Source organism: Oncorhynchus clarkii, chromosome 17, assembly GCF_045791955.1.
Source record: "Oncorhynchus clarkii lewisi isolate Uvic-CL-2024 chromosome 17, UVic_Ocla_1.0, whole genome shotgun sequence".
NCBI classification, from domain to species: domain Eukaryota; kingdom Metazoa; phylum Chordata; class Actinopteri; order Salmoniformes; family Salmonidae; genus Oncorhynchus; species Oncorhynchus clarkii.
In genome coordinates this window covers 54,924,581-54,948,580 of record NC_092163.1, presented here as the reverse complement: position 1 = coordinate 54,948,580, position 24,000 = coordinate 54,924,581, and the positions used below count along the sequence as shown (strand labels likewise).

The 24,000-nt window shown below is 46.2% G+C and overlaps 1 protein-coding gene across 5 annotated transcripts; it reads right to left on the bottom strand.

Moving 5' to 3' along the window:
* Positions 1-404: 404 nt before the first annotated feature.
* LOC139371136 (cell division control protein 42 homolog) lies at positions 405-21,005 on the bottom strand. Of its 5 annotated transcripts, none has more exons than XM_071111224.1 (6): positions 20,934-21,005; positions 11,317-11,457; positions 7,591-7,663; positions 7,242-7,351; positions 6,955-7,152; positions 405-2,450 (listed from the first exon to the last, which is right to left on the bottom strand). In XM_071111224.1, the coding sequence occupies exons 2-6, from the start codon at positions 11,419-11,421 to the stop codon at positions 2,361-2,363; spliced, it is 576 nt and encodes a 191-aa protein (XP_070967325.1). In that variant the 5' UTR covers positions 11,422-11,457; positions 20,934-21,005; the 3' UTR covers positions 405-2,360. The 5 variants fall into 5 exon arrangements, with proteins under 5 accessions (XP_070967325.1, XP_070967326.1, XP_070967327.1 ...); XM_071111225.1 differs by having other exon boundaries at positions 20,704-20,991; XM_071111226.1 differs by lacking the exon at positions 20,934-21,005 and adding an exon at positions 14,447-14,466.
* Between the last annotated feature and the right edge of the window lie 2,995 nt (positions 21,006-24,000).

Sequence of the window (24,000 nt, the reverse complement as noted above, 5' to 3'; positions counted from 1 at the left end):
CCATACAGAAATCGTTTGACGAGATCGGTGTAAGAATTTGACTGGCCCACATAGAGCCCTGACCTCAACACCATCGAATACCTTGGGGATGAATTGGAACGCCGACTGAGTCAGGCCTAATCGCCTAACATCAGTGCCCGACCTCACTAATTCTCTTGTGGTTGAATGGAAGCAAGTCGCGGCAGGAAAGTTCCAACATCTAGTGGAAAGCCTTCCCAGAAGAGTAGAGACTGTTATAGCAGCAAAGGGGGACCAACTCCATATTAATACCCATGATTTTGGAATGAGATGCTCGACGAGCCGGTGTCCACATACTTTTGGTCATGTAGTGCATTTGTCCCTTGAGCACCACCTCAATAATTTGGTAAACTGCCTGATGAATAAGAATGGCCAAGGAAAAGGAGTAAAGGCAATTAAGGTATAAGTTTAATATTTGTTTCAAAGAATGCATATACAAAGAACAGAGACGTAAGACAAAGCATTTGGTTTCGCACCAAAACAACAACAGTTATAATAACAATAATGTTAACTTGGTCTGGACGTCAACCCAACCTCAGAGCCACCAGTGTCTACCAACCAATCACAATCCAAGGTTGACAGACATTCCCTGTCATTGGAGGTCATTGGTGTTTGTAGCTGGTGTGTCAAGAGTTCAGCTGAGTTCCGGACCCTAAGTGTAAAAGGACAGGAAGTAACTTTTGTAAAATAAAAAAATAAAACAGATGATGGTAAAACATCTGGAGCCTACATTGACGCATGTGCCAGCTTACATTATTATTAAATCTGTTTACCTTTGACCGCAGAGGAGACCAGGGGCTCACCTACAGGCATTACCCCAACGTTACCACCACAGAATTACAAGTAATAGAACCGACACAGTCCCTCATACCACAGATTTATTAGGAGGTACACCTAGCATGGCAGCAAAATAGCATTGCCATCGCAGCATGACAATATAGAACACTGAGAAAGGCACAGAATTCTGATGCTATAAGCATCAATTCATTCATCCAAATGGGACAAAATATGGCCACCGGTCTACACACAACAGAACGTTGCTTAGAACAAGTCAGCTTCACTAATAGTTCTATGGTTACCATAACGTTGAGACAAAGTTCAGCTAACTCTCCCTTGGTCCCTGGCAACCACTTCTTCTGCTAACACTGTTTAAGTTCCCTGCTTCAAAAGGCCAATTCCTGCATCAAGACCCATCGCGACAGGATGCCTTTAGTTCTTCAGTAATGCCAGTCTAGTCTACTCTAACCTCTTCCCCTACAGTACAGTTCTGAAAGGATTTGGATCGGTATAAGCAGTATGGTCATAAAATATTTCCCCATCTACTTGATTTGGATTTACTAAAGAGCCCAGCTGGTGGGGGATAATTTGGGATTGATCATTAAAAATGGCAGACTGTTCTGTCACTAGGAAGGGAGGGGAGACTTTGGCAAAGAAAACAAACAAAAAATGGCTACTTTGCTTCATCAGGTGGTGTTGGAGGTGGAGCAGCGGGATTGGGCGCTTGATGTACTCGTCATGAGGGGTGGAGCTTAATAATACAGCAGCGTGTCAAGCTGTCACTGAGCCATTTCATTTGAAGGCGGAGCATAGGTCTATCAGAAGTGCACAGGAGCTAGGTGGCTCAGAGCCAAATCAACACCACTGACAGAGAAAGCTGTCAAAGACCGTATAAATGTCATACTTTAAATCAGCCTGCTGTCCTATCACCAATGAGCGGTTATGACACCTTGACAGCTTACGTCAACCCTACAACAGCTTATCTCACCTGTATGACAGCCTGTGTTATCTAACCACCTGGAAGGTTCAAACCCTTGAGAGTAAAAGGGGGCATGTTTTGGCCTTCTCCTTGAGTACAGGGCTGAATCTCAATAGACTATAGTTACTGCCTCTCCTTGTCTCCTTCCCTTTCATCTTCACTGATGTTTAAAGACAATGCCCAGTAGGCATCCATCATATTCCCTTTGCTAACAATTTACTTGGAGACCAGTGTAGAGAAAGGGAAACAAATGAGAGAAATCAACCTGAGCCTAGTGAGATGCACCCGTCTCGCTCTGTCCATCTGAAAGCTCTGACTGTTGTAACTGGAACGGGAGTGTGGCCATGGTAGTCACGGTTACAAGCTGGGTTAGGTTCTCTTCTGTGCCTCTCTTCCCGTTGGTCCGCTGGTTGAACACAGGGATGGAGCAACTCATCGCTCCTTATTGCAGAGTCTAATCTGAAACTTTTGTTTGTTCCTATACTTCGCTTCAGAGTGCATGGCTGTCAATCAGCCTTAGCAGAGCAAGGGAGGGGATGGGGGGGTGAAGGGGGAGGGTGTACATGTGTGTGAGAGTTGGGGTCATTCATAGCAGCACACATTTGCGTTTCTTCTTGGGCTCGGGAGGCTCCAGCGCAGCCAGTATCGCCTCATCAAACACATTCTTTAGGCCTTTCTGTGGATAAAAACAAAACACACAGGCTCAATGAAGGCTCAACACACACACAGGCTCAATAAAGGGGCAACACACACACACACACACACACAGGCTCAATGAAAGGGCAACACACACACACAGGCTCAATGAAGGGGCAACACACACACAGGCTCAATGAAGGGGCCACACACACACAGGCTCAATGAAGGGGCCACACACACAGGCTCAATGAAAGGGCAACACACGCACACACAGGCTCAATGAAAGGGCAACACACGCACACACAGGCTCAATGAAAGGGCAACACACGCACACACAGGCTCAATGAAAGGGCAACACACGCACACACAGGCTCAATGAAAGGGCAACACACGCACACACAGGCTCAATGAAAGGGCAACACACGCACACACAGGCTCAATGAAAGGGCAACACACGCACACACAGGCTCAATGAAAGGGCAACACACGCACACACAGGCTCAATGAAGGGGCAACACACGCACACACAGGCTCAATGAAGGGACAACACACACACACAGGCTCAATGAAGGGGCAACACACACACAGGCTCAATGAAGGGGCAACACACACACACAGGCTCAATGAAAGGGCAACACACACAGGCTTAATAAAAGGGCATTCAACTTAATAGAACACAAAGGGGTTAAAAGATCAAGTGCAAACTAAACCATAGCATTAGACATAAAAGGAAATAAAAACTCAGGATACTTCATTCTCATAGAGGGTTGGAAATGAACAAAGACAACTGGGGATATTATCAACAAAGGAAAATAGTAATACTACCTGCATTGATTCATGTCAAAGTGAAGTGGGATCGGGCAGTGAGCGTTCAAAACAAAGGCCGGGCAAACAAGAAAGTGGAGGTACGAGAGGACATGGGCTCAGAGACACACACAGGGCCCAAGGGGATTCAAGTATAAACAACCAAAGTCTGACCACTAAAGTCAAAAAGGTGTTGAGAAAGACACACAGGGTTACCCTGATCACTAAAGACCCTACTGTTAGCCAGAACCTCCCATGGCGTCTGCAGATCAACATGTAATTAGTCAGAGCAGAACACACACAGTTAGAGCAGCTGAGGATTGGAAGGAATGCCTTGGGCCATGTCATGTGAGAGTCGTACAATACAGATGAGCAGAGCAGGAAACCCATGTATCCCTCTGTTCGGGGAATCTCTAGAAACCCCACAGAAAACCTATGGCAATACTTATATTTGAAAACCAGAGTTTAGGCTCTATATCATACTGGTCTTGGAGGCTGTGTGGCCAGAGGACCGAGCACTACTGAGCTGCTATCCAGCTGTCCCCATAGATAGAGGAAGGAAAGGAGAGGCAGAGTAAAAGGATAGCAATTTTAGTAGTCCTTTATTCATTCATTTCACAAATAATTCCACACAATTATATTAGCTTTTAATCTTTTTAAACTCCCAAGATGGCTAGATATGAACTGCAGCAATGGAGCATAACAGAGTGGAACAGAGAGAGAGTTTGGGTCCAGTGATGCTGCTACTGGGTTCTGGCTCTAATTCCATTGCTTCCCTTTGTAAGTTTGGCTTTAAAGTTCAACAGTCGGTCATCAGTCCACACTGCTCAAAAGGTGCCAACATGGCTTCCGCGACATTATCTAATAGCACTGGTGTGCTTTTCAGTTGAAACCAGGATGGCCAAACTCTCCATCTGTGGCTCTGGCACTTGACAGCCCTAAATGTCACCACGGTCACACCTCAGTCTCGTCATACACCAGCAGTAGTACAAAAAACACAACATTAGGAATCATGGAGGCTCCTAGAATTGGTGCTTAAATTACAATGCTGTGGAGTCAAGTAAATCAGACACTCCCTTAACTCTGGACACTCCAAACACCATAACAGAAGGAGAAACACTAACCAAAGAAGAAGACACATGGGCCGTGTCTCAAATCACATCCTAATTCCCACAAAGTACACTACTTGGTCCACTATGGGTAATAGGGTGTCATTTGAGATTTGCCCTGAGAGGATAAGTGATGTGATTAACCGAACCCAAAGTCAGCACTGATAGATCTGAGAAAACCCAAGAGCAACGGACACAGTCCTTCAGGCACAGTAAGGCCATGAGGACAAGTAAACAAAAAGGGGAGGGAAGGAAGAGTCAGTAACACTCAATATTAAGTAACACTGTCGTAAAGGGGAAGTGGATACAGGGGATAGCTTGAAGAGGTGGTTGGTTGGGTTTAAACTAAAAGTAAGCAGCAGACAAGGAGAGAAAGACATTAGAATATACAGCACTTCCTCTTTCTTTGCGTCTCTGGTGGCTCTAGGGCGGCTAGGATAGCTTCATCAAATACATTCTTCAGCCCTCGCTATAACGACAAAGGGGAGGGGAGAAAACGACAACAGTTAGCACAGCACACATAGAAAAAAAGGGTTGAGATGAGCAGAGAAGAAAACAGGATAGGGAAACAGAGGGGAAATACAGAGGGAGGGTAGAGAGGGAGAGGGTAGAGAGGGAGAGGGTAGAGAGGGAAAGTAAGTGCAACATTGTATAGAAAATCTAACAACAGAGCACAAGGAGACTAAAGAGGACTGGAAGATAACTAAAGTTGGTAGAGGAGATGAGGAAGCCTCTAGACTATGGAGATACTGCCCTGCGAGATCGGAGCTGAAGCGTTTGAGATAGAAGTTTCCCTGACCCACAGATCTAGGATCAAATGACCTTACCCCCCTGTCCCAACCTTCACTATCAGGAGCAAATAACATCTGACCCAGGACGGGTGGTTAGGGCAACATCTGACTGACAAGCAGAACAGTCACACAGGAAACAGGATATTGCATCAGCAGCTCTTACGGCAGAGGAAGCTGGTCTAGAGAGAGGAAGGACGGGGGCAGGACGCCAGGGCAGCGCAGGAGAGGAAGAGACACAAGATGGGGTTGGGGAGGGAGACCTAAACTTGGCCACAGTTATGATCCACTAGGTCCCATGGTTTCCGTTACAGTAAAGCCCTCGACTCCCACCGAGTAACACCATAGGGCACAAGATGTATGAGAGGGAGGTGATCGCTGTACTCCTTCAGTTTTCCCATTTCTTATGACTGTGGTCGGCAACAGGCCAGATATTTGTTTTTGGTCAAAATAGACTGTAAAATCACCAGGAATTCAGCTACAAATGTGTTTAAATAATTCTGCTCCCATTGGTCCACCACTTGGAGGTATTCTAGCCCTGATATCACACAAGTCTTGGACTACAGAGGTTTCCAAATCTGAACAAAAATAACATTTACGCTCATTGAATATTAGAGAAGCACACTACCCCATGTTTCAATGCAAACTGGGCTTAATTGGCACACACTGGGCTTAATTGGCACACACTGGGCTTAATTGGCACACACTGGGCTTAATTGGCACACACTGGGCTTAATTGGCGCAGTGATTTATGGTGAAAAAGACAATAGCAAAGTCTACTCAAAATATTTGCATAATATTGTAAATATTATGCAAAGTTATATTGTTTAATACTAAGTTAGTATTAAACAATATTGCTTTGTCATTTACAGCTCCTGTACCCTGTAAGCACACCTGAGACTGTATAACAATGCAGGGTTAATTTAACTGTAAAATAAGACAAAATGCATTGAAAAATGTAAGCTGTGAATGCCTGAAATCTATTACCTTGATGTAGTTCAAGTTGCTACTGTGTAACTGACATACAGGCACGACTGCTAGCAATTAAAACCCATATTTTCACATTTTAAGAAATAGTAACGAAATATACTATCATATCAATACATAAGCACATTCATCTCCTCATTTTATATATGAAGTACGGTCACTTATTGGAGAAGCTATTAACAATTTCTGAAAAAGAATGTGCTTATCTGACAGTAGCCTCAAACACCTTTTTGCAGCTTTGAAACTGGCCACTAGTGGGAACTCAGTCAATAATGTATAATAAACATAAGACTGGCTAAGAATAAAACACTCATCGATTTAACCAGTTGAATTAGTTGAAACATTCAACTTTTTATTTCAATCCACAGATGGAGGTGGGTTTAGTAGGTTCCTCTACTGATTCACAGGGAACAGCCAGAGTGGGACTTGAACCAGACACATTGAGGTTTCAGGGCACTAGTACCTCCTGCCATAAAGGTCAGGATACAACACAGATCAGAACACGCAGCCAGTCCGTGGACCAACACTCTGTACCGTTCTCCATCCACTTTCTTGTTTCTTTGAGCCTTGACAGATGATATGTAGCATTGAAACAAAATGGTGCATTTCTTAATGTCCGCTCACTTCAGCTGACCAGAGACGAGAGAGAAAACTTAGCTGCAAGTGTCCTGTGTGATTTCAGGATTGTGAAGATGTGTGGGAGTGACTCTGATGATGTTCTAACATGTTTGTGGAAGGGACTTGCATGTGCTTGGCTGGGGGCGTGTAGCATGTGTCTCTCTTCGCTCATACATGTGTGGGGACTGTGTGTGTGTGTGTGTGAGAGGTTGCACAACAGTGTGTGTGGTCTTACCTGCGTGAGGGCTGAGCACTCCACATATTTGACTGCCTTGAGGTCTTTGGCCAGTTTCTCTGCCGTCTCAAGAGTGATGGGCTTCTGTTTGTTCTTGGCCAGCTTCTCTATGGTGGACGGGTCGTCTCGCAGATCTATCTGAGTCCCCACCAACAGGAACGGGGTCTTTGGACAGTGGTGGGTGATCTCTGGAACCCACTGGAATACACGGGTTAGAGAGTGTGTGAGTGATACGGGGAGGAGACTGGAAGAGAGGCAGCAGCAGATGGAAGGAAGAGAAGGCCAACCTTTTCTTTGACATTTTCGAAGGAGGAGGGGGAAACGACGGAGAAACAGACGAGGAAGACATCTGTCTGAGGATAACTCAGAGGTCGTAACCTGTCGTAGTCCTCCTGACCTGGGGGGAGAGAGAGAACACACAACGTTAGCCTACACACACACATGGAACATGCACTTCCATGTGTACACCGACACACTAGGGGACATTGGCAGGCCATCCAGAGAAGGCAGGGTGTCTTTGATCAGACTGAGGCAGAGCCAAAACTCTCCACTTTATATAGACCAGGACACACCCTAATCTAAAATAGCAATGACACACATTTTAAATATTTGATTTGAATCCAGTGTAGACTGTACCTGCAGTGTCAAACAAGCCCAGGGTGTAGGGCTCCCCTCCTATCATTACAGTTACAGCATAGTTGTCAAACACCTGCAACACACAGAGACACATGAGACGGGGGAGCGAGAGAGACGGGGGCGCGACAGAGACGGGGAGAGCCGCGAGAGAGAGAGCGAGAGCCGCGAGAGAGAGAGCGAGAGCCGCGAGAGAGAGAGCGAGAGCCGCGAGAGAGAGAGCGAGAGCCGCGAGAGAGAGAGCGAGAGCCGCGAGAGAGAGAGCGAGAGCCGCGAGAGAGAGAGCGAGAGCCGCGAGAGAGAGAGCGAGAGCCGCGAGAGAGAGAGCGAGAGCCGCGAGAGAGAGAGCGAGAGCCGCGAGAGAGAGAGCGAGAGCCGCGAGAGAGAGAGAGAGGAGCCGCGAGAGAGAGAGAGAGAGCCGCGAGAGAGAGAGCGAGAGCCGCGAGAGAGAGAGCGAGAGCCGCGAGAGAGAGAGAGAGAGAGCGAGAGCCGCGAGAGAGAGAGCGAGAGCCGCGAGACGGGGAGAGCCGCGAGAGAGAGAGCGAGAGCCGCGAGAGAGAGAGCGAGAGCCGAGAGAGAGAGAGAGCCGCGAGAGAGAGAGCGAGAGCCGCGAGAGAGAGAGAGAGAGAGCGAGAGCCGCGAGAGAGAAGCGAGAGAGAGAGAGCCGCGAGAGAGAGAGAGCGAGAGCCGCGAGAGAGAGCGAGAGCCGCGAGAGAGAGAGCGAGAGCCGCGAGAGAGAGAGCGAGAGCCGCGAGACGGGGAGAGCCGCGAGAGAGACGGGGAGAGCCGCGAGAGAGAGAGCGAGAGCCGCGAGAGAGAGAGCGAGAGCCGCGAGAGAGAGAGCGAGAGCCGCGAGAGAGAGAGCGAGAGCCGCGAGAGAGAGAGCGAGAGCCGCGAGAGAGAGAGCGAGAGCCGCGAGAGAGAGAGCGAGAGCCGCGAGAGAGAGAGCGAGAGCCGCGAGAGAGCGAGAGCCGCGAGAGAGAGAGCGAGAGCCGCGAGAGAGAGAGCGAGAGCCGCGAGAGAGAGAGCGAGAGCCGCGAGAGAGAGAGAGCGAGAGACGCGAGAGAGAGAGCGAGAGCCGCGAGAGAGAGAGAGAGAGCCGCGAGAGAGAGAGCGAGAGCCGCGAGAGAGAGAGCGAGAGCCGCGAGAGAGAGAGCGAGAGCCGCGAGAGAGAGAGCGAGAGCCGCGAGAGAGAGAGCGAGAGCCGCGAGAGAGAGAGCGAGAGCCGCGAGAGAGAGAGAGCGAGAGCCGCGAGAGAGAGAGAGCGAGAGCCGCGAGAGAGAGAGAGCGAGAGCCGCGAGAGAGAAGCGAGAGATAGAGCCGCGAGAGAGAGAGAGCCGCGAGAGCCGCGAGAGAGCGAGAGCCGCGAGAGAGCGAGAGCCGCGAGAGAGCGAGAGCCGCGAGAGAGAGCGAGAGCCGCGAGAGAGAGAGAGCGAGAGCCGCGAGAGAGAGAGAGCGAGAGCCGCGAGAGAGAGAGAGCGAGAGCCGCGAGAGAGAGAGAGAGCGAGAGCCGCGAGAGAGAGAGAGAGCGAGAGCCGCGAGAGAGAGAGAGAGCGAGAGCCGCGAGAGAGAGAGAGCCGCGAGAGCCGAGAGAGAGAGAGCGAGAGCCGCGAGAGAGAGAGCGAGAGCCGCGAGAGAGAGAGAGAGCGAGAGCCGCGAGAGAGAGAGAGAGCGAGAGCCGCGAGAGAGAGAGCGAGAGCCGCGAGAGAGAGAGAGAGCGAGAGCTGCGAGAGAGAGAGAGCGAGAGCCGCGAGAGAGAGAGAGAGCCGCGAGAGAGAGAGAGAGCCGCGAGAGAGAGAAAGCGAGAGCCGCGAGAGAGAGAGAGCGAGAGCCGCGAGAGAGAGAGCGAGAGCCGCGAGAGAGAGAGCGAGAGCCGCGAGAGCGAGAGAGAGCGAGAGCCGCGAGAGAGAGAGAGAGCGAGAGCCGCGAGAGAGAGAGAGAGCGAGAGCCGCGAGAGAGAGAGAGCGAGAGCCGCGAGAGAGAGAGCGAGAGCCGCGAGAGAGAGAGCGAGAGCCGCGAGAGAGAGAGAGCGAGAGCCGCGAGAGAGAGAGAGCCGCGAGAGAGAGAGAGCGAGAGCCGCGAGAGAGAGAGAGCGAGAGCCGCGAGAGAGAGAGAGCGAGAGCCGCGAGAGAGCGAGAGCGAGAGCCGCGAGAGAGCGAGAGCCGCGAGAGAGAGAGAGCGAGAGCCGCGAGAGAGAGAGAGCGAGAGCCGAGAGAGAGAGCGAGAGCCGCGCGAGAGAGCGAGAGCCGCGCGAGAGAGCGAGAGCCGCGCGAGAGAGAGAGCGAGAGCCGCGCGAGAGAGAGAGCGAGAGCCGCGAGAGAGAGAGAGAGCGAGAGCCGCGAGAGAGAGAGAGCGAGAGCCGCGAGAGAGAGAGACGCGAGAGAGAGAGACGCGAGAGAGAGAGCGAGAGCCGCGAGAGAGAGAGAGCCGCGAGAGCCGAGAGAGAGAGAGCGAGAGCCGCGAGAGAGAGAGAGAGCGAGAGCCGCGAGAGAGAGAGCGAGAGCCGCGAGAGAGAGAGAGAGCGAGAGCTGCGAGAGAGAGAGAGCGAGAGCCGCGAGAGAGAGAGAGAGCCGCGAGAGAGAGAGCCGCGAGAGAGAGAAAGCGAGAGCCGCGAGAGAGAGAGAGCGAGAGCCGCGAGAGAGAGAGCGAGAGCCGCGAGAGAGCGAGAGCCGCGAGAGCGAGAGCCGCGAGAGAGAGAGAGAGCGAGAGCCGCGAGAGAGAGAGAGAGCGAGAGCCGCGAGAGAGAGAGAGCGAGAGCCGCGAGAGAGAGAGCGAGAGCCGCGAGAGAGAGAGAGCGAGAGCCGCGAGAGAGAGAGAGCCGCGAGAGAGAGAGAGCGAGAGCCGCGAGAGAGAGAGAGCGAGAGCCGCGAGAGAGCGAGAGCCGCGAGAGAGCGAGAGCGAGAGCCGCGAGAGAGCGAGAGCCGCGAGAGAGAGAGAGCGAGAGCCGCGAGAGAGAGAGAGCGAGAGCCGAGAGAGAGAGCGAGAGCCGCGCGAGAGAGCGAGAGCCGCGCGAGAGAGCGAGAGCCGCGCGAGAGAGCGAGAGCCGCGAGAGAGAGAGAGCGAGAGCCGAGAGAGAGAGCGAGAGCCGCGCGAGAGAGCGAGAGCCGCGCGAGAGAGCGAGAGCCGCGCGAGAGAGCGAGAGCCGCGCGAGAGAGAGAGCGAGAGCCGCGAGAGAGAGAGAGAGCGAGAGCCGCGAGAGAGAGAGAGCGAGAGCCGCGAGAGAGAGAGAGCGAGAGCCGCGAGAGAGAGAGACGCGAGAGAGAGAGACGCGAGAGAGAGAGACGCGAGAGAGAGAGCGAGAGCCGCGAGAGAGAGAGAGCGAGAGCCGCGAGAGAGCGAGAGCGAGAGCCGCGCGAGAGAGAGCGAGAGCCGCGCGAGAGAGAGCGAGAGCCGCGAGAGCCGCGAGAGAGAGAGAGCAAGAGCCGCGAGAGAGAGCCACGAGAGATAGAGAGCGAGAGCCGCGAGAGAGAGAGAGCCGCGAGAGCCGCGAGAGCGCGAGAGCCGAGAGAGACACGAGAGAGAGAGAGACACGAGAGAGAGAGAGACACGAGAAGAGAGAGAGACACGAGAGAGAGACACACGAGAGAGAGACACACGAGAGAGAGAGAGACACACGAGAGAGAGAGAGGAGAGAGAGAGACACAGGAAAGAGAGAGGAGAGAGGAGAGAGGAGGAGAGAGGAGAGAGAGAGAGAGAGAGGGGTTAGAGGTGTGTGTTTAAGGTACTTACCGTGGGTACATATTCAGAGGGGAACTTGTTTGTGGTGTAGGAGATGAGCAGACAGGTTTTACCCACAGCTCCGTCACCCACCACAACACACTTGATCGTTTGCATAGCTGTGCTTTGGAAACCTCTCTACTCATTCAAGATCTAGAGTGTAAAAGAACCAGAAGAGAGATTAGTGGGTACAACGGCAGAACGACAGCCTCGGAGACAGCTACAGGCTAATGAGCACCCTGTTCAAGGCCTACGCTTTTCTGTTTCTAAAATAAAATGAAAATGTTGTCTTCATGCCATTTACATTCTCCATTCCAAGCAGCATGGTTGGACTGCGGACTGAGGTAGTGACAGCATACTGCCCGAGTGAACGTGAGAATCAGAGATGAGGAAGAAGACTGGTTGGAATAATCATGAGCTGAAGTTCACCCAGTGAGACAGACCGAGCTCTGACAGTCACTATTACACATCTCTTCCATGGGGTCTTCTGACCATCTCCCTCCATTTCTCTACCCACACACAACCGCTCTCAATACACATGCAGGTGTGTCATGTACACACACTACCCTCTTCTCTCCCTGTCATTACATAAACCATGCTTTCATTACACACACCATCCAGCCAAAGAGACCACATCACAGTTCAGTGAAAGAGAAGTGTTGGTTAAGAGGTGCAACAGTGACTACAGTCAACACCCAGACATCTCCTGTTCCATAGCTGATTGACGCAGGCCCGGTCTGTAAAACAACCTCTTGCCTGGCCCAAACCCTTCCGCATTTCAGGGATTTATTCAATAGATGACAGATGGGTTGAATAGAGATTCAGGAATATTTCTAATCCACTCATCCCATTCTTTTACAGTGCCTTGCGAAAGTATTCGGCCCCCTTGAACTTTGCGACCTTTTGCCACATTTCAGGCTTCAAACATAAAGATATAAAACTGTATTTTTTTGTGAAGAATCAACAACAAGTGGGACACAATCATGAAGTGGAACGACATTTATTGGATATTTCAAACTTTTTTAACAAATCAAAAACTGAAAAATTGGGCGTGCAAAATTATTCAGCCCCCTTAAAGTTAATACTTTGTAGCGCCACCTTTTGCTGTGATTACAGCTGTAAGTCGCTTGGGGTATGTCTCTATCAGTTTTGCACATCGAGAGACTGACATTTTTTCCCATTCCTCCTTGCAAAACAGCTCGAGCTCAGTGAGGTTGGATGGAGAGCATTTGTGAACAGCAGTTTTCAGTTCTTTCCACAGATTCTCGATTGGATTCAGGTCTGGACTTTGACTTGGCCATTCTAACACCTGGATATGTTAATTTTTGAACCATTCCATTGTACATTTTGCTTTATGTTTTGGATCATTGTCTTGTTGGAAGACAAATCTCCGTCCCAGTCTCAGGTCTTTTGCAGACTCCATCAGGTTTTCTTCCAGAATGGTCCTGTATTTGGCTCCATCCATCTTCCCATCAATTTTAACCATCTTCCCTGTCCCTGCTGAAGAAAAGCAGGCCCAAACCATGATGCTGCCACCACCATGTTTGAAAGTGGGGATGGTGTGTTCAGCTGTGTTGCTTTTACGCCAAACATAACGTTTTGCATTGTTGCCAAAAAGTTCAATTTTGGTTTCATCTGACCAGAGCACCTTCTTCCACATGTTTGGTGTGTCTCCCAGGTGGCTTGTGGCAAACTTTAAACAACACTTTTTATGGATATCTTTAAGAAATGGCTTTCTTCTTGCCACTCTTCCATAAAGGCCAGATTTGTGCAATATACGACTGATTGTTGTCCTATGGACAGAGTCTCCCACCTCAGCTGTAGATCTCTGCAGTGCATCCAGAGTGATCATGGGCCTCTTGGCTGCATCTCTGATCAGTCTTCTCCTTGTATGAGCTGAAAGTTTAGAGGGACGTCCAGGTCTTGGTAGATTTGCAGTGGTCTGATACTCCTTCCATTTCAATATTATCGCTTGCACAGTGCTCCTTGGGATGTTTAAAGCTTGGGAAATCTTTTTGTATCCAAATCCGGCTTTAAACTTCTTCACAACAGTATCTCGGACCTGCCTGGTGTGTTCCTTGTTCTTCATGATGCTCTCTGCGCTTTTAACGGACCTCTGAGACTATCACAGTGCAGGTGCATTTATACGGAGACTTGATTACACACAGGTGGATTGTATTTATCATCATTAGTCATTTAGGTCAACATTGGATCATTCAGAGATCCTCACTGAACTTCTGGAGAGAGTTTGCTGCACTGAAAGTAAAGGGGCTGAATAATTTTGCACGCCCAATTTTTCAGTTTTTGATTTGTTAAAAAAGTTTGAAATATCCAATAAATGTCGTTCCACTTCATGATTGTGTCCCACTTGTTGATTCTTCACAAAGAAATACAGTTTTATATCTTTATGTTTGAAGCCTGAAATGTGGCAAAAGGTCGCAAAGTTCAAGGGGGCCGAATACTTTCGCAAGGCACTGTAGATCTGAGGCGATAGGAGGAGACAGGGGCCTGTTCTGTAACTACACCTCCAGAAACGACCCTAATGGAGAAAACTATAGACAGAGGGAAGGACATTTGGGTCATTTAAATAGTAGTGTCATTCACACAAACAAGGCATGGCTGTGCAGGTTCACACATACAGCAGAGCTGGGCTGCTGACATGGAGAAATGGGCTCCATCAGTGAGAGGAGAACACTGGGTTTTGTGATGCTACGGAATACACACCTCACACTGATCTTCACTTTACCAATCTACTACCCGTAGAACAAGCAAGACCAAAGGCGCAATAACGCAGAAATGGTCCGTTTTACTGGGGGGAAATCAGTAACCACAGAGAGGAAGTGGGAAGGAACCAGCAAGCAGACAAAGATCTGATTGGCTGACCTGGAAGAAGAGGGTGGCATACTTTCAATTGCAGCTATACATGTTTTGGGATAGATAAATATAAATGGATCAAACTGACCTAAGACATTGATTTGACAGCGAGGCCTAAATGCTTTATCATTAGCACAGCAACATCTAGTAGCAAATCAATAACCCATATCCACGCACAGTACTAGACAATGGCAGATGTTATTGGCACAACACATTTGAAATCAGCCTAAATAAAATAAAACATTGTCTGTATACATACATCATTTACCATATTATTTAATGATAATATAGTGACGTCAGTCCCCAGCCACTGCAGGCCAGACAACCAGACAACCAGGCCTGGAATTTTGTGATCTCAGGGGCGAGGAAATTTGGTCTTCAAGAGATTCCCAATCTGCCAGGGCACCAAGGCCATTAACCAAAATAACCAAATAAATTCATTAGAAAACCGAAACACTCTAAAAATTCAGTTAAGAAAAGACAAGTCTATATAAAATGTTAAGGCTGACCCCAATTAGTCGACTGTTTGGTCGTTAGGCTGTTGGTCGACCGAGATTGACTAAAACAAGCAGTAACAAATATACAGTACCAGTCAAAGGTTTGGACACCTCCTCATGCAAGAGGTTTTGTTTATTTTTTTACTATTTTCTACATGAAATAACACAGACATGTAGAAACCAAAAATAAAGTTCAATTAAAATATATTTTATTTGAGATTCTTCAAAGTAGCCACCCTTTGCCTTGATGACAGCTTTGCACACTCTTGGCATTCTCTCAACCAGCTTAGTGAGATTGTCACCTAGAATGCATTTCAACTGACAGGTGTGCCTTGTTAAAAGTTAATAAGGAAAGAAATTCTGCAAATTATGGCAAGGACAGATCAAATAAACAAAGAAAACAACAGTCCATCATTACTTTAAGACATGTTCAGTCAATGCGGAACATTGCACTTGAAGAAACTTGCAAGGTTCTTGAAGTTGCAAAAACCAAGCGCTATGATGAAACTGACTCTCATGAGGACCGCCACAGGAAAGGAAGACCCAGTTAGCTCTGCAGTAGAGGCTAAGTTCATTAGAGTTAACTGCACCTCATAAATTGCAGTCCAAATAAATGCTTAAAAGTTCAAGTAACAGACATCAACTGTTTAGAGGAGACTACATGAATCAGGTCTTCATGGTCTAATTGTTGCAAAGAAACCACTACTAAAGGACAACAATAATAAGAAGAAACTTGCTTGGTCCAAGAAACACAAATAATGGACATTAGACCAATGGAAATCTGTCCTTTGGTCTGTTGAGTCCAAATTTGAGATGTTTGGTTCCACTGCCGTGACTTTGTGAGACACAGAGTAGGTGAACGGATGATCTCTGCATGTGTGGTTCCCACCGTAAAACATGGAGGTGGGATGATGGTGTTGAAGTGCTTTGCTGGTGACACGGTCAGTGATTTATTTAGGATTCAATGCACACTTAACCAGCATGGCTAACACAGTATTCTGCAGCAATAAGCCATCCCATCTGGTTTGGGCTTAGTGGGACTATCATTTGTTTTTCAACAGGACAATGACCCAATACACCTCCAGATTGTGTAAGGGCTATTTGACCAAGGAGAGTGATGGAGTGCTGCATCAGATGACCTGGCCTCCACAATCACCTGACCTCAACCCAATTGAGATGGGGTAGACCACATAGTGATGGAAAAGCAGCCAACAAGGGCTCAGCATGTGTGGGAACTCCTTCAAGAATGTTGGGAAAGCATTCCAGGTGAAGCTGGTTGAGAGAATGCCAAGAGTGTGCAAAGCTGTCATCAAGGCAAACGGTGGCTACCTTGAAGAATCCCAAATATAAAATATATTTTGATTCTTTAACACTCTGGGTTACTACATGATTCCATATGTGCTCTTTCATCGTTTTGATGTCCTCACTATTATTCTACAACATAGAAAAGAGTAAAAATAAAAACCCTTGAATGAAATGGCTACCCATACTATTTGCATCGTGTGAATTTTTTGCTTTGATTCTTAGTGTATATCAATTACCCATAACATATACCCCCAGTTGTACATTTACCGTTAATTCCTAATCTACAATGTTTGTTACTTTGGTAATGCATTTCAATGCATTCAATATTATTCCAGTCCTCCCATTTTCATTGTCTGAGAGGACACATTGTTTGCAGAGTTCACAACCTATGCTACAGTTGTGAGAAACAAGTTTGTTTATTTCATTCCATTTACGAGTTTCAACAATTTAGTCACCGTCTTTGGTTTGGAGTTCTCCTGTCAATGTTGAGTAAGGACGCGCACACATAGAAGTAAGTTCCCATATGGGGATCTGATACTATTTCTGATTGGCTTAACGCACCACCACTAATGACATTTGGAGCTTCTCAAGGTAACGTTTTCTTCACCCCAAACAGCAAGTAAATTAAGTCTTTTTACATCCATTGGGAATTACAATAGTTCCACAATGTATTTTTTAAATCTTTCCAGCCCTTTTGATAACCACTCTGCGAAAAAATCTCATGCTCTGACCCTGTGGAAACGTCATAAAATAGGCATACCTGATTACTTATCAGTGCTTGACTTGGCCTGAAATAGGTTCCGATACTGTTTTTGGGTGCTGGTACCGTTTATATTTAGGTGCAGGAGCTCCACAATACTTTTGAGCTAATATTCTAGAAGAGGAACAGGAGCTCAAGCAGTAGAACGTTTGAGGTGCCAGTACTCAGCTCTGGTGAGCTCAGGCCCAAGTCTTTGCTTCTTAAGCCCTTGCGCAAATAGCCTACTGCTGCTTCTGTACGAAGCTCACTGGCGCTGGAAACTGAGCACCCAGAATATTTTATACAATGTTGCAAGTTTGCTAGCACAAGCTTCAGGCCAGACCCAAGTTAATAATTGATCATGTTTCAAGAAAGGTTCACAACGAGCCAGGAGGCCCAAACTGCTGCATATACAGACACTGCTTGCACTGAATGCAAGAGAAGTTACAATTTCCCTAGTTAATATTGCCTGCTAACATTCATTTATTTTAACTAAATATGCAGGTTTTTTTAATGTACTACTGTGCATTGATTTTAAGAAAGGCTTCGATGTTTATGATCAGGTACATTTGCGCAACGATCGTGCTTTTTTCACGAATGTACTTTTCTTAAATCCTCACCCATTTGCGGAGTTGAAGTAGGCTGTAATTTGATGATAATTGAACAGGCACCGCATTGATTATATGCAACGCAAGACAAGCTAGTTAACCTAGTAATATCAACCATGTGCATTTAACTAGTGATTATGAAAATATCCATTGTTTTTTATAAGAGAAGTTTAATGCAAGCTAGCAACTTACCTTGGCTCCTTGCACCCACATGTACCACTATGTAACAAAATATGGAAAAAGTCAAGGGGTGTGAATACTTTGAAGGCCAAACACCAGTCATGTTTGACAAATAATGTAGGATAATTCATTTTGATGCTGCACTCGTGTAACAGGTGTTCAGTCTGCCACGCAGTCTCCTTGTGGATTGCAATGTAATCGGTCATAATTGGCACCCAAAAAGGCAGATTACACATTGTTATGGGAAAAAAAGTTTTATACAAATCGGCTCTAATTACATGTGTTCAATGCAGGTATTACACATTACCTTTAGCACTTACACTGAACAAAAAAATATATGAAATGCAACAAAGATTTTACTGAGGTACAGTTCATATAAGGAAATTAGTTCATTGAAATAAATTCATTAGGCCCTAATCTATGGATTTCACATGACTGGGCAGGGGTGCAGCCATGGGTGGACATAGACCCAACCACTGGGGAGCAAGGCCAAGCCAATCAAAATGAGTACTCCTCAGATTCATCAGTCGGACAGCTGCAGTCAGCATACCAATTGCACACTCCCTCAAAACTTGAGACATTTGTGGCATTGTGTTGTATGACTGAACTACACATTTTTAAAGTGGCCTTTTTACTGTCCCTAGCACAAGGTGCACCTGTGTAATGATTGTGCAGTTTAATCAGCTTCTTGATATGCCACACCTGTTTATTTCAGCTCATATATATAAGAGCGAGAGTAAGAAATGTGTGAGTACACAAACAGTCAAAAGAGGTCAAATGCCAATCCCCAGTACAGATAACTCATCCAGAGCTCTTTGACTTCTGGCAGAAAGGTATTCAAAGATATGATGGCAAACATTTAGTTGTGAATTGCATACAAATGTAGCGAGGAAGAGAGAAAGCAAGACTGCAAGTCATTGCAAGTCATATTTCAAGTGAGCAAGAGAGCGTAAGAGTGAAAGAAACAGCGTGTGCAAACAAACTGGTCATGCACAGATGGACCCCATCCTTCCATACCACAACACCCTAAGGATGTGGTGCTGACCATCGTTCTGGTCCAGTAGGACACACAGCAGATTGATCAGGGTGTTCACTTTCTACAGTGACTCCAGGCAGCTGGACACTGGCTGGGGTGAGTTGATGCAGATGCCAAGTTATGAGTGATAGCACTGTTTAGGTGGTCTGCACGAGACGAACCCACAGACCCACACTGACAGTCTATCCGTCTACCCATATTTTACCCTGCACTGACACCGTCTATTTATAACTAATCAACACTGTTAATAGCTAATACAATCGTCATACTTCCAGAAGGGTGACCTGCATGACCAAAGCAGATGTCATGAGATGGCTACAGCTAATTCTGCGAAGGCCAAGTCAAAACGGATGGACTCAAAGTAGGCACAACAGCCTGGGGTTTGGGCCTTCTAGTGGTTACAGACACCATCTTTGGTGCACGTAGACCCGTGAGAGCATAGGATCGTATCCCGATCCCGGCGTTCCACACACACACACACACTTCTGTTCATCATTTGATATAGGCCAATAAAATGTACTGTTAAAAGGAAACTCCAATAGTTGCCAACCAACACCAAGCAATGTGGACTTTTCACCTGTGGACTCAAGACTACACTGAATCTGTCTGACTGTCAATACTGATTCTGTGGGTTTATCTATAAGCTTATTTCACTGATCTGGCTGAACTTGCTTCCGAGTGCTGGCTGGCCTACAAATACAAATGAGTGGATAAAGGCTGATGCAGTCATTACTACAACTGTAAAGCGTCTCCATCGCCACACACACATCTAATGTTCAACTAATACTAGCGGGTGTTCGGCTATTCCAAGAATGTCTAAAGAGAAAATTCTCCATCCCACTCCTTTGTATTTGCAAGGGTTCACTGTAATACAAAAATCTGCAAGAAACTCTAGAAATGTGAAATTAGGCTACCCTTCCTAGCAAACCAATGGCACTTCTACAGTACGAAAAAAGTATCCAAATGTATGCACTCACTACTGTAATTTGCTCTGTGTAAGAATGTCTGCTAAATGACTCATATTTTAAAATGTAGAGAGCAGGGGACACAGAATGTAGTTGTAGAATTGTTTTCAGGGACTTCCTCCTCTGGGCTTACAGTTAAATGCTGTGCAGTAATAGGCTACCAAAACCAGCTCTATCTGCAAGGCGGTGTCTGGTATTACGCCGGGTTTACTCACCCTGAAAGGCTTTAGTGATCATTCACAGCCTCCCTGTTTCCTTCCTACTGGCTACATAGAAAAACACAGACTCACATACTGCTAACCAGCCCTTCAATCAAAGGTCCATGTTAGTAAATACAGCCAAATTACTATTACTGCACAACACTGTACTGTCTGGTACACCAAGCAAATGAAATCAATGTACTACAGAAAGTCAATAATGTTCAGTTGGATCCCTTTACTATTAGCACTGACTATATAGGGCACTGTGTAATAGGGGAAATCAGCTCTACACAAGACAACTTACCACACACACTTTCCTATGGCATGGATCTCAAGTCCAACTACCTTGATTAGAATTGGTCTGGGTAATTAGCATGGAAGGTCAGTCGCCGTCTGTTTTATTGCAACATCCAACATTATTGGATTATTTAGCTATGCAATCAATTTTAGTGCGGATTCAACATCCGGACTTCACAGGAATGCAGCATCATCAAAACATTGGCCGAATGTCAACCTTAACTTCTTAGCTGGGTAACTGATGAATAATGTCCTGGTAGCTTGGTAATAACAACATACGAGCTAAATAACGTAACGGATCGTACTAGTCGATGGCCTAATCTGTTTGGTGACAATTTTATCACATTGATAGGGAAATGTTCGACAATCACAACAATTTGCAAAATAATAACACGCCTAGGTAATATTAACGTTACATTTACAAACTACAATGTCTTGAAATAATTAAACATTGTGTTCTGGCTACCATCGTTTAGTTTTCCTTCCCGGCTTTCTCAGTAACGTTACTCTCCCTGGCAGTTTTCAGCAGTGAGCAACCATCGCCATTCGAGCTACTTAGTTATCCAAGTTAACAGTTAGCAACAGTGCGATCGGTCAATGATGAAGAAATACATAATAACGTTATTTGTTTTCATATGAACCCTGTCATACCGGTTAGCTCATTTAAATATAATATTTAATTGAAAATTAATGATTACCGTTGACCTAGCTTGCTCTCAGCTTCCTCTGCTGCTAGCTAGTAACGTTAGTTTGCAGTAGACTGGCTGGCAAGCGGATGCTGTTGTTGAATGAGATTGACAAAATGAAGCATTTTATCTCCAATTAAGTAAACAAGCAGATACATACGTTGATAGTGACATGCTAGTAATAACAGTTTTTAACCACTCTTCGGGGGGAAATTATTGATGAAAAAAGTGATTTTCCGTACCGTCTCCTTTCTGTCTCTGCGCGGGCGTTGGCAGGTTCGCGCTTGGGGGTTTCTAGTCCAAATTGCAGGGGCACGTTGCGTATGACGTAATGCGTGACATGCTAATCACAAATCACTTGTAGCTAAATGTATTGATTTACTACAAATGATTTACATTTCAATAACAGTGTACATTGATGTTTTCCGTAGTAAGAATAGTATAGTACAATACTGGATTAATCTTACCATGTGGTAATGAAAGTTATGAAAACACCTGCCTTTTCGCAGTCACCTGCTATATTATAAGTAGATGGAGAGAATCTCATTCCGTTTCCATTAAGATTACATTCGCACAAGATCATGATTATTATTTTAACTACACTCCACTCAATCAAAGATACTAATGTAGTCTGATTGTATCTTTGTGAAGTGTCACAGGAAATATATGGCTACATTTGCATTGGCTACTATTTGCACATTGCTACAACAGTGTAGATAGCCATAAAATGAGAGTTGAAATGTCGCTATTTCTTTGGAACTTTTCTGAGTGTACTGTTTACTGTTCATTGTTTATTTCACGTTTGTTTATTATCTATTTCACTCGTTTAACAGTGGTGGTTGTTTAGATATTTGAGGCATTGGAGAAAACAATAAACAGAGGACGAAGAATACATTTCCAGTTCGGAAAAGGAGAGCAAATGTCCACAAAGGCTACTGGATTTGGTTTTCAAACCCAATATAAAGTTACATAAAGCACTTTTGTTGGTCGCTAATTTTGTGCCTCTCCCAACTACGGATTCATTAGTTTGTCTGTGTGTATATGTGTACCATTGGTTGCTTGTTTTCTTATAAGATAAATTGGGGCTAGTACAAGAAGAACCTGAACTAGTGCAATGATTGCGAAGAATGTGGCAAAACCTTCACTCTTGAGGCCTTTATGAGTCCAAAAACTCGGACCGGTTTCGAGATGGACCTGGGGCTTTCCCACCCGGACCCAATATGCATAAATTCATGTAAAAAAAATATAGAGGCCCGTTCTGAACGAATCCAAGGACAACTAGACCCGTTCAGTATAGACCTGCACTGTAAAAAAATATATAGAGAGAGAGACCCGTTCCGAACGAATCCGAGGACAACTAGACCCGATCAGTATAGACCTGCACTGTATAAAAATATCTGTCATTTTACTGGACATGTAAACATGTTTCCCATGCCAATAAAACCCTTGAATTGAGTTGAGTGGTGGTGTCCTGTCGGCCAGGCAGTTGGCATGGTGCAGGAGCAGATAGGGTCAAAGTAGTGGAATGGGGTAGTGGGTAGGGTAATTAAAAATATATTTGTATTTTATTTTTCTCGGTTCCCGTTTTGTATCACAAAGGGTAATGGATTTGTATTATAGTTCAGTTGGTGGCAGTAATGCAACATATTGGATGTTAAACTCCACCGAAGAATCTGCTGAGTGTGGAGACGCGCAGGTTGGATAGATAGTGCTGTTTGTGGGATTGGAGAGGATTGGAGTGGTGGTAGCTTTTGCTGGGTTCCCGCCCATGTGGGTGTGGAGGGTAATGAGAAGGCTGATGTGGTGGCTAAGAGTGCGGTGAGGAGAGAGGGGGTAGATATTCAGGTCCCGCTGGGCCGCAGGGAAGTCAAGTCCTTGATCCGGGCTCAATCTTTGGCAAAGGGAGTGGGATGCTAGAAGTACGGGGAGGCAATTTTATAATGTGCAGTTAAGGAAGAGGTGGGGAGTATGGGATGTAGGAGAGAGGAAGTTGTGTGGAGTAAACTACGGTTTGGGCACACAGGTTTGAATGCCACATTGTGGATGATGGGGAGACATGAAACAGGTCTGTGTGATGAGATGTTCTTAATGTTTGGTAAACTCAGTGCAGTACCAGTCAAATGTTTGGACTCAACTACTCATTCAAGGGTTTTTCTTTATTTTGACTATTTTCTACATTGTAGAATAATAGTGAAGACATCAAAACTATGAAATAACACACATGGAATCATGTAGTATCAAAAAAGTGTTTAACAAATTAAATATATATATACTTTTTGAGATTCTTCTAATTAGCCACCCTTTGCCTTGATGACAGCTTTGCAAACTATTTGCATTCTCTCCACCAGCTTCATGAGGTAGTCACCTGGAATGCATTTCAATTAAGAGGTGGGCCTTGTTAAAAGTTAATTTGTGGAATTTATTTCTGTTTGAGCCAATAAGTTGTGTTGTGACAACACAGAAGATAGCCCTATTCGGTAAAATACCAAGTCCATATTATAGCAAGAACAGCTCAAATAAGCAAAGAGAAACAACAGTCCATCATTACTTTACGAAGGTCAGTCAATTTGGAAAATGTCATGAACTTTAAAAGTTTCTTCAAGTGCAGTCTCAAAAACCATCAAGCGCTATGATGAAACTGGCTCTCATGAGGACCGCCACAGGAAAGGGAGATCCAGAGTTACCTCTGCTGCAGAGGATATGTTCCGTAGAGATAACTGCACCTTAGAAATTGCAGCCCAAATAAATGCTTCACAGAGTTCAAGTAACAGACACATCTCAACATCAACTGTTCAGAGGAGACGGCGTGAATCAGGCCTTCATGATCGAATTTCTGCAAAGAAACCACTACTAAAGAACACCAATAAGAACAAGAGACTTGCTTGAGCCAAGAAACGTGAGCAATGGACATTAGACCATGGAAATCTGTCCTTTGGGCTGATGAGTGAAAAATGTGAGATTTCTGATTCCAACAGCCGTATCTTTGTGAGACACTGAGTAGGTGAATGGATGATCACTGCAAGTGTGGTTCCGACCATGACGCATGGAGGAGGAGGTGTGGGGGTGCTTTGCTGGTGACACTGTCTGATTTATTTAGAATTCAATGCACACTTAACCAGCATAGCTACCACAGTATTCTGCAGCGATAAGCCATCCCATCTGGTTTGGGCTTTGTGGGACAATCATTTGTTTTTCAACAGGACAATGACTCAATACACCTCCAGGCTCTGTACGGGCTATTTGACCAAGGAGAGTGATGGAGTGCTGCATCAGATGACCTGGCCTCCACAATCACCTAACCACAACCCA

Excerpts from the sequence above, each read along its gene's own strand:
- LOC139371136 (XM_071111224.1), bottom strand. The coding sequence starts at position 11,421 with ATGCAAACGATCAAGTGTGTTGTGGTGGGTGACGGAGCTGTGGGTAAA. Across the intron at positions 7,352-7,590 it reads GGGCTTGTTTGACACTGCAG|GTCAGGAGGACTACGACAGG; the intron begins GTACAGTCTACA and ends CTCTCCCCCCAG. Across the intron at positions 2,451-6,954 it reads AGTGCTCAGCCCTCACGCAG|AAAGGCCTAAAGAATGTGTT; the intron begins GTAAGACCACAC and ends TTTTATCCACAG.